General features: G+C 35.3%; 1 protein-coding gene across 4 annotated transcripts in view; it reads left to right on the top strand.

The window, feature by feature from the left end:
- LOC122258772 (uncharacterized) overlaps window positions 1–10,000 on the top strand; it is an 18,495-nt gene that overhangs the window by 8,216 nt on the left and 279 nt on the right. For 2 of the 4 annotated variants that reach the window (XM_043024942.2, XM_043024943.2), the window contains exons 3-5: window positions 5,458–5,596; window positions 6,433–6,619; window positions 7,708–10,000. The exon at window positions 7,708–10,000 is cut by the window's right edge and continues 279 nt beyond it. In XM_043024942.2, coding sequence (XP_042880876.1) covers window positions 5,458–5,596; window positions 6,433–6,619; window positions 7,708–8,378 — 997 coding nt within the window. In that variant the 3' untranslated portion in view covers window positions 8,379–10,000. The remainder of the gene's footprint in view (window positions 1–5,457; window positions 5,597–6,432; window positions 6,620–7,707) is intronic. The other 2 variants (XM_043024944.2, XM_086536452.1) reach the window with 1 other exon arrangement.

Below are 10,000 nucleotides of genomic sequence, written 5' to 3' on the forward strand. Positions count from 1 at the left end.
CAACAGAAAATATAGTAAAAACAAACTGAAGATGGTACAACTTCATGGAGTCTCTCAGTCACTTAACCAAACTTTACAGAACAATATGAAGCATAGCAAACTTAATCTGTGGCATACAACAAACACATCAAGCACTCACCACTGCTCATGATCACATTTCTAACAAAATTGAACAAACCCATCAGCCACTTATTTATATACAGAGAAAGCAGACTTGCACTCTTGTGCAATAATTTGCCAACTAGACCAGAACAACACCATAAAACAACACAAAACTCAGATGCCATAGAACCTAATAACACATCATTTTAACACCTAAGACACCTTGGCCTGCATGACACACACTTAAAATCATTGCAAAACTGCCTAAAGAAGATGGAGCACATCTCATGCATCTCCACTGAGGATTTCTTGCCTCACTCAATTCATACAAATGAATCAGACAACAAAGACTGAAGATCTGCCCAAACTGCCATGATTTGTACACTATCACACGTCCTTGAGGAGTGTGCAATCTCCGCAACAGTTAAAAAGACTTGGTGAAAGTGGCTGCTTACCTGCACGATGTAGGAAGCATGGGGACTCCCAACAGCATTATTCCTGAGTTGATTATTTATTTTACATGTCAGTTGTACAGGAAGTATTAGATTATTATTGAAATTTACTTACTGATGATGATTGTTTTTTTTCTGCACATATTTACACCCATTGAATTTACAATTCTTGGAGTAAAAATCACTATCCAAAAGACAATCACAGTTGTTATCAGCAGTTGAAATAGAAAGTAATGTCTTGCAAAGGAATATCACATTCTTCTATAAAAATTGACTTGTAGAATTGATGGATAACAGTGCATTCAGGTATGAAAAGGGCAGATAGACTTAAAGTGACTCAATGATTGCTGTGGCGAAAGCCAACAAACCTCCACCACATATATTCTAGCAAAATGAGGCTTGTAGACCACTCCAGCAATTTTTGTCATTGATTCCACAGAAAAGCAAAAGCAAACAGGAAGCAAAGTTGTCTGAGTATAAAGACCACATCACATAAAATATTGGCTTCAATGTGGTTGGTTATGCTCATTGTGATGCATTGGTATTGTTTCTTTGACTCGCTCTATCTTCGCTGGTTCAAATCATGAAAACACCACCAAGAGTGGAAGGAACCCCTCATTAGTACATGTATATGTATTATTGTATGTATGTATGTATATTAGTATATCAGTATTTATATTCGTGTGAGTGTGTATGTAGATATGGATGTGTATAAGAATATGAATGTGAATGTGTGTGTGAACGTGTGTGTGCACGTGCGTGTGTGTGTGTGTGTGTACGCACATGCACTGTTGAAAGCATCAGTTTTATTAGAGATATGATGGTATGTCAAAACCTTCCCCATATTGATAAATGTAGTTTATAATTTTTTGGCTATTTGTAGCTTATATATTGGTGTAATTTTACTTGTATTATCTCAACTCTCTCCTCCTCTGTCATTGTAGAAGAACATATTGATTAAGAAATGATAATCAGTCTTTTGCTTTGATTTCAAAATGAATTTATGTTCTTTGTTATTATAAGACTTGACTTATTAGGCTTTCAGGCTTATATTCTTGAAGGATGAAATAGTCTCATTTTTACGGAAACTTCATTAAAACGTGAAGCTTTCTTGAGGAATACATGTCTGAAGTGAAGAAGAATCAGAAGACAGTGTGTTCTGTGGCTTCTGCCTCTTCAATAAACTTTGTGTTTGTATTATTATATCATTGAAGTTAGTATTTGTTTATATTTTTGGTAGCTAGTATGAAAACAGATGTTCATATTCCAGATATGGTATACATTTTCTTATAAAGAAATATATATTTGAGGTATTAGAATTCAATATAAAATATTCCCACATGCATCATGCACAGGATTTAAGAGCAGTATGTTCCTCTGGTAATTTATTTTGAGTATTTGCACTGTGTTAAGCATTCTTTAACAGCTGTAAGTACTCTCAGATGCTTATGCACGTGTGTTTCATGTGAAAGAGTGATGCAGGCTTAGTAAAAGACTTACCATTTTTATTAATGCTTCTGCATGTTATGGCATTTACTCTATGGGTTTTGTCTGTTAAGATAGATGATGAACCTTATTACTTGCTTTATTCTGGAAGTACTTGTGTTTCTCTTTTGTATATATATATAAATTTATAATCTCCTATGTATTCTCTTAATGTATTTTTGGTCTCACATATTACTTTTTTTACTTAACCCTATGACGACGGTGCGTCACTCGTGTGACACAACTAAATTCCCAATGCCGGGGCGTCATGCCAGTGTGATGTTTCCAATGCAATATTGCAATGGCCCGGCATAGGGGTTTTTGCGTAGTGTGTGCCCTGTCGGAAAAGGGTTAATATAGTCAATATGTGGGTGAGAAGCAATTGTGTTTATAAGATCCATTATTAATCAAAGGATGCTCTGCTGATTCCACTAATATTTTTCTCATTAACCCATTGCGGACGGGGGATAGATTCACTTGCCCATTCTCCAGGGTGGGTTTTATTTCAGAGTGAGGCAGCTTCACATAACATACTTTTCCACTCTATTTCAGTCACTCATTGTAAAAGTAGAGTTATTTTTGTGTTTTATTGTATTTAGAGACTTACATGCGCCACATGACAGGCTCTATTGATGGTGCAGTTAACTAAAATTGTAGTATAGAATCCATATCAGCTCATTATTTTCTTTATACTCTGTGTAATGGAAGTATTACTGTTTTATGGGAGGACAAAAAGTAACTTTATTTTTTCATATTTATGTACTGTCATGAATGAATACGAAATGTATAACCATCTGTAATGAAGATAACATGAAGAGGTAGGGAAGAGGAAGGAAAGCTGTGCTTATGACTGTGAGTGCCACAGTAAAAGGCATCCCTACTGGCACAGGGGCACTTTGTAGACATTGGGCATGGTTTGAGTCATCTTCCTCTTCCTGCACATCCTTCATCTGCGGTACTTTAGAGCAAGAGGTCAGCTACTTGCTGTGTGCCATCACTCTATAAAGATAATGCTTGCTAGAGACAGTGGATGAGTGCCATTCAAGGCTCTCTCTCCTGCTGGTGCTAGAAGAAAGTGGTGCCATCTATGTTTTGGATGTTAGGTTTGCTTGATATTATGGTCGTCATCACTCATTCCTTACTCATAGCACAATAAAATAGCAGTGATCCAAAATCCCCGAACGTCATGACGCCCGTCATCAGGCCAAATATTCTGCGTTATATATGTCATGACACCCGTATGCAATGGGTTAAATATCATAAGACACACCTTCAGAATGCATGATTAGAAAAGCTTGTGATTAACTTGAGCTTATTTGCTCTTGTTTTTGCATGCACTTTTTAAATCTGTAATATAGTACTCTTGGTTGTCTCAAGTCTATGTACATTCTGTGTCCTAACTGTTATCACAAAGAAACTGTTGGACATGCCTAGTGCAGCAACTCACCTTTATATGCTGCTATGGCACCTTACAATCATGGATACTCCACTCACCTTAAAAAATAATGAATTAAAAGGATTTAATATTGTAGATATATAGAAGAATGAACATGCTCTACTGTCTTACTCTTTCATTATCTGTATGTGAAAGGCAAATAAATACCAACATTAATCCCTGTACTTTGCTTAATGTTGTCAACAAATAGATTGGGACTAATATTGGAAATGATTTGGGTTTGCAAGTCATCCCTCATCACCATTTGAACAATCCTTTCAGACCTTCATTTCAAATCGCTCTTAAACATACACATAAACTTGAAGATGGTTATCAAAGAGACATAATACTCATCAAAAGATAAACCTTTGTTCATCTATTGTCTTCACTTAAATTAGTAGAATAAGGGTCTATAGAATATAGGTTCCATAATATAAATGTTGAGTGGAGGATTTAAGGTGGCATATGCATTATATTTCAAAGAACCTTTGAATTGTGCTATAGATAACTTTGTTACTGTTTAGACAGTATCAGATGGTGAAGATTATGTTATGTAAATTATCTTTGGAGAAGAATTTATGTTTGAATAGCATTTAGGAAAGTGTTTTGTGTGGTTTTACTAAATTTCTGAAATATTATCCAGTCAGCTGATAAAGCATGATCTTATAGATATTGATGATACTGATATGAGTTTTCCATCAAACCTTTCTTGTTCCAAAACCTGTTTAAATCCGCAAATAACTTGCTGCTAACGATCTGACTCAGAAATGCATAAAAATTAATTATTCTAAGTACTCTGATTTACTCTGGAAAAAAAGTAGTTGTATTTTTGGAATCTATAAACCAAAATATACATCAGGGGTCTGAAGCCATATGGCGTGAGTGCAGTGTAACAGTGCCATATAGATTTCTTGTTTTTAACCACCTCGCATGCCACCTGTGATTTAACTCTGTACTGCAATTAACCTCAAACAATATGTTTGATTTGAAATTAAACAGAACTACTCCTTCATGATATTAAATCCTTCATGCTCTTTACTTGTCCATGAAGTAGTTGACCTACTCAGATATAATACTGCTTTCTTTCCACCCATTTCCCATCTTCTTTTATTATTATTATTGCTGTTATTGTTATCATTATTGTTATTAATAATATTATTATTAATGGTATTATTATTATGATTATTATTATGATTGTAAATATTACCCTTATTATTATTATTATTATTATTATTATCATCATAATAATTGTTATTATTGTTATCATATTTATTATTGTTATAGTTATCATTGACATTTTGAGTGTTGAAAACATTTAAATCATATATTGGCTCCCTGTGTATAATTGGTATAGGTTGCCTATGTCTTCACCTGAGTATAACTTGAAATAGTATGCACATCTTTTAGGGGTTGATAAAATCACCTTAAATAGTTTTACATGTTAAAACTGATCAATTTTGTGGCAGAGAGAAAAAGATAGAGATAGATAGATAGATAGATAGATAGATAGATAGATAGATAGATAGATAGATAGATAGATAGATAGATAAATAAATAAATAAAGTATCATTACCCAGTGATGATGGATGGATCTATATATGTTATGGTGAGAGTAGACCCAAATTCCTATAGCACTCAAACATGCCATGACTACTGTCCTGTGCACTATATACGCATGGGATTTTATGGTTTTAATGGCACTTCTTTTCAAATTACAGCCTTCTTCTTCTTCTTCTTCTTCTTCTTCTTTTAGTGCACTATTTTCTGGTGCCATTGGGTTAAACAATTATTCTATTGAGAGCAAAGGATCCCTGACTGTATCATATGTGTCTGTAGAGAGAATACATAACTCATAAAGGGATACCATGAAACAGAGGAAAAGGATATTGTGTTAATGAATGCATAATGTGATGATGTCTTTATAAAATATGAAGAATGGACCAGTGAGAACTCTACATCAGTCTGTGGTTTGGCTCACAACAGGTATGAAGTTGATGACTTCATAGTGTCGCCCCCGTCCAATGAGGATGGGGGATTCTTTCATCTGCGGTACGGTCGAGCTCCGAGCCCCCGTCCCTCCACCTACGACCGTATCAACCAGGAGCTGGGCATGACTGTTGAGGTGTGTTTTGACCTTAAGGCAAACCTGAATAATTGACTGCCATTTTTTAAGTGTATTCAGTGTGGTGTCCTTTTTCAGATCTTAATTTTCAAGTAAAGATGTTTACAGAAATTGTAGTTGTTTATATTATCATTGTTGATATGTTCTTTATGTGTATGTATTTTGGTGTGGTTATTTAGTTTCTAATATAGCAGAGCAACTAATTTGTTGGGGGACATTGTTTTTTGCTTTTTGCTTTTTTTGTGTGTGTGTTCAATACCTAAAGGTTTTCTATGTAGGTAATCAAATTATGAGAAATTAATTGTGTTATTGTTACCTAGCATTTGAATTAGTCTAGAAATAAGAATTGGAAGAAATATAATCATGACATGTAAGAATCCATGTCTCTGTAGTTGTTATAGAAAAGGGGTTAAGAATTGAGGTCAAATGTTTTTGTAGTATTGATAAGTGTATGAAGCCATCAATAGCTTTTAAGGTAAAAGAATGTTGTGGTCTTTTCTTTTTCTACTATGGACACTGTCTATGTGTCTTTTGCCCTTGCTAAACTGCTTGTGCTTTAAACTAGAATTTCTTCAATTATTTCTAAGACTGTTACACTTGTTAGAGTAGAATTTTTCAAAACTAACCATACTTATAGACTATCTAACTCATAGTACAATATCGTCTTCTTGATATCGAAATGATTGTGGTTGTGAAAGTATATTCTTTTTCATCTTTCCATTACCGTAGATGTTGTATGTTTGTACTACTTTATTATTTCCTCCTCTTTTTTTTAATTATTTGTGTATCAACTCTCATGTTCAAGCAATATCTTTACGGAGAAATGTGCAATTCAGGTCAAAGATGGTGACCCTGTGCTCAGCAGTGGGGGAAAGAGCGACAGCTTGAGCAGCCCAACTACCACCTTGTCCTTCAGTCCCCAAGGGCTTTCTGTGCAGGGCTCTCAGGAAGGATCTCCCACCTCCCCTGGGGACAAGGAACACAGTATCAAGCCTCTTCTGGTTTTGCCCTTTAAGTTTGGAGGTAAGTGTGTACCCATTTTTGCTGCTCTTCTGTTTTGTGCTTTAAACCACCACACGCAAGGCCAAATAGCTTGAATTCACACCACTTGGGACTTGGGAAGCAAGTGCATTTGTTTTTGTTTTTTTGTTACAAATATTCATTGCCAGCATAGTGTAAAAGGACCTCATTTGCAGTGTTGTGATTTTTAATTTTTTATTTGGTTTAGAATTTGCTACTATCTACTCATGTTAGAGTTTGCAGGAGGGTAGATTAACATCCCTTTCAAAAGTAAATTTCCTGTCTTTTAAAACTTTATTACTTGTTCACTGAAAACATTAAAGTTAGCCTATTGATAACAGATGACATGATATTATGTCATGTTGGTGACAATAGTTGCCACCGGAGAGGCAAGATCATATAGCTTTTTATATGGCCGCATACCGGGAGTGCGGGTGGCTCTGGCTTCAGGGGGCAAATAACTGGAGGTGTTAGGCCATATTAAGACCAGACAAAGCCAAAACCGCCCCAGAATTATCAGATTAAGAAATGCAATAAATACAAATATAAACACAGTAATGGAATGAAACCGCCACAAGGAAAGAGGAATTCTAAAACATATAGTTTCAAGTCAGACCAAAGATCTTATCAGGCAATAGATTTTAACATTTGAGTCAGGTATAATGCAAAATGTCATATTTTATTTTATCTTATATTATTTTATTTTTTTATTTTTGCTGAAAGTAGGAATTTTGATTTCACTGCTTGGGGACAAGTCTCTGAGAGAGATATCAGATTGTACAACTGTTAGTTCCTATATGTCTTATATAAGTTCCTATATCATTTATAAATTGGCAACAATCCTCATTGAGAAATAAATAGGATCTCTTTGGGAAAATTTCAGCTTAATTCCACCATCTTAGCTAGAACTGAAAGTTAGGGAATTATTCAGAGATATTCAGAGCCTCATTACATACTTTGGTTTATAAAGAATAATCACTTTCGAGAACTGAAAGATTCAGACAATATATTCACCTGGTAATGATATCTTGGTCTTATAGAATTGTTGTCTAGCTTTATTTTGCTATTTTCTGAACTCCATCTTTCAACAGACTGTACTGCTGCTACTGTTGACTCCACAAGTGCAAATTCTGATAGCAGTTTTGAAGCATTGGAACCGTCTGCATCCCCAACAGACTCTCTGCCAGCTGATCCAAGTTCAACTGATCAGATTGAAGAAAGCTTAGCAAAAATTTCAGTGGAAGACACTTTAAGTCCATCAGGAGATCAGAATGGTCAGAATACTCAAGCTGCTGTAGAGAAACAGGAAAAGGAGCCGGGTCTGACTCGGAAAATTTCCCGTGACGTGAACCTCAAGCTATCCTTGGCTGAAAAGATCCAGGATTTCACTGGGGCTGCTCAACCACCATCATCTACAGTTACCACTCCTTTTGTCACTCCACTGACAACACCCCAGTCTTCGCCCCGCTGCAAGAGAAAGATATCAGGAGTCATTGTGGAGCAGAGCAACATGTCTTCTGCTCAGAATTACTTTTTCACCAAACCATTTGCAGGATCACAAGACACAGGCTCAGCTTTTTCATCTGAGGCCAATACTACTTCCTTGTCAGTATCAGCATTACAAGGAGCCCAGAAGCTTGAAGAAGGAGCTACTCAGACACTGAACTTTGACACTTCTCAAATGGTAATGGGTAAGAAGAGGCAGAGGCCTAAAGCCTCAAAATTAAGGGAAATGAATTTCTGGGCCCCAACCTCAATGTAAAAAATGAATTAGAAATCAAGAAGACTTTTCAGTGAATATGCAAAGCCAATATAACTTAAAAGCCATTGGCTCTTGTAGTAATATATTGATATTGTGGTTAATGTACCTGAGTGATTAGGACATAGTTTTTGAATTATTTGGCGAGAATTACAAGGGAGAATATAAGTTGTTATCTTATCCTGACAGGATTTTAATCAGAAAAAAAACATTTGTTGTTGAATTGTTATGTATATGATGATTGTATTTAGTTATATACCAGTTTTGTATCTTAAAAATAATATTTTTCATAATGCCTGTATTGACATTTGTGGTTTCACCTACATAGGCTTTATGTATCTTTTGAAGTGATTGAGGATTTTGTTGGAATGTTCAGTTTAGTGATTGATGTGCAACTTTGTTTTTATAGGCTGTATTGGACACATATACAGATGCAACTCCTTTTGCAAGATTTATTTATTGCGTTATATTGTAGAATATGGTTCTAGTTTCCTTTTTCTCATGAATATAACAGCAAAAATATTTGCCAAGTTAGTTGTTTATTTTTGTATTTTTTTATTACAAATATCCCTCTGACCAACAGTGATTTATAAGCATTGGATGTTTTTGGATAGTATGGTTACCTTAAATGCATACATTATGAGAAATATTATAGAAATGGGTTGTATACAGTTATAATGTCTGAGATAAGACTATATTTTATTCTTTGAAGCTGAATAGTTAATTAATGCAGATATCTTTTGCTATTCCATTACTTGTCTTGAGAACTATTTTGATAATTGTCTTAGATTTATTGATATTTGAAATTTTGGCTTTGTGGCAGGGAACTGGTATTTCCAGTTCAATAAATGAAGGCATGCAAGTGCCATTCACAAGTGACATCTTATTTCCAGTAGAGAGGTATAAGAAATTAGTGTGGATCTGTATGTGTGTGTGTGTGCACACATATAAAATAAATATGAATGTTTATAGTCTCTCTCTCTCTATTTTCCCCCTTCCTGCTCTCCCTCTTTCCCTTAGTTAAACTGTCAACTTGAATCATAAGTATCTTGTGATGTCATATCTTTTTGTATACTTAGGTACTTGACTATAATTATATCAACGTTGTTTGTGTTGGTCATGTTTAGTTCAGAACAAGGCTTCTGTTAAGCTTTTTGATGTACTACAGTTATCCAAACTTTAATGAACTTTGTATGTTTTAAAGTGTGCAAGTTTTTGCATTTCTTTTGATATCATTGTCTCTCGTCTCTTCTCTTTTCTCTCTTCTATTTTCTCTCTCTTTTCTCTTTTCTCTTTTCTCTTTTCTCTTTTCTCTCTTCTCTCTTCTCTTTTTTCTCTCTCCTCTCTTCTCCTCTCTTCTCCTCTCTTCTCCTCTCTTTTCGTTTCTTCTCCTCTCTTCTCCTCTCTTCTCTTCTCTTCTCTTCTCTTCTCTTCTCTTCTCTCTTACCCCCCTCATCCCTCCTTTCCCTCCTTCCTTCTTTCTTTCCTTCCCTCCCTCCCTCCTATCTTCCTTCCATCCTTCCTCCCTTCTCTTTCCTCCTACCTTCCATCCCTTCCTTCCTTCCTTCCTTCCTTCCTTCCTTCCTCATTTCTTTCATCCCCTCCATTCACCTCTGACTTGCATG

Source organism: Penaeus japonicus, unplaced genomic scaffold (genome assembly GCF_977035675.1).
Source record: "Penaeus japonicus unplaced genomic scaffold, GWHDUDI00000001_assembly GWHDUDI00000004, whole genome shotgun sequence".
NCBI lineage: Eukaryota > Metazoa > Arthropoda > Malacostraca > Decapoda > Penaeidae > Penaeus > Penaeus japonicus.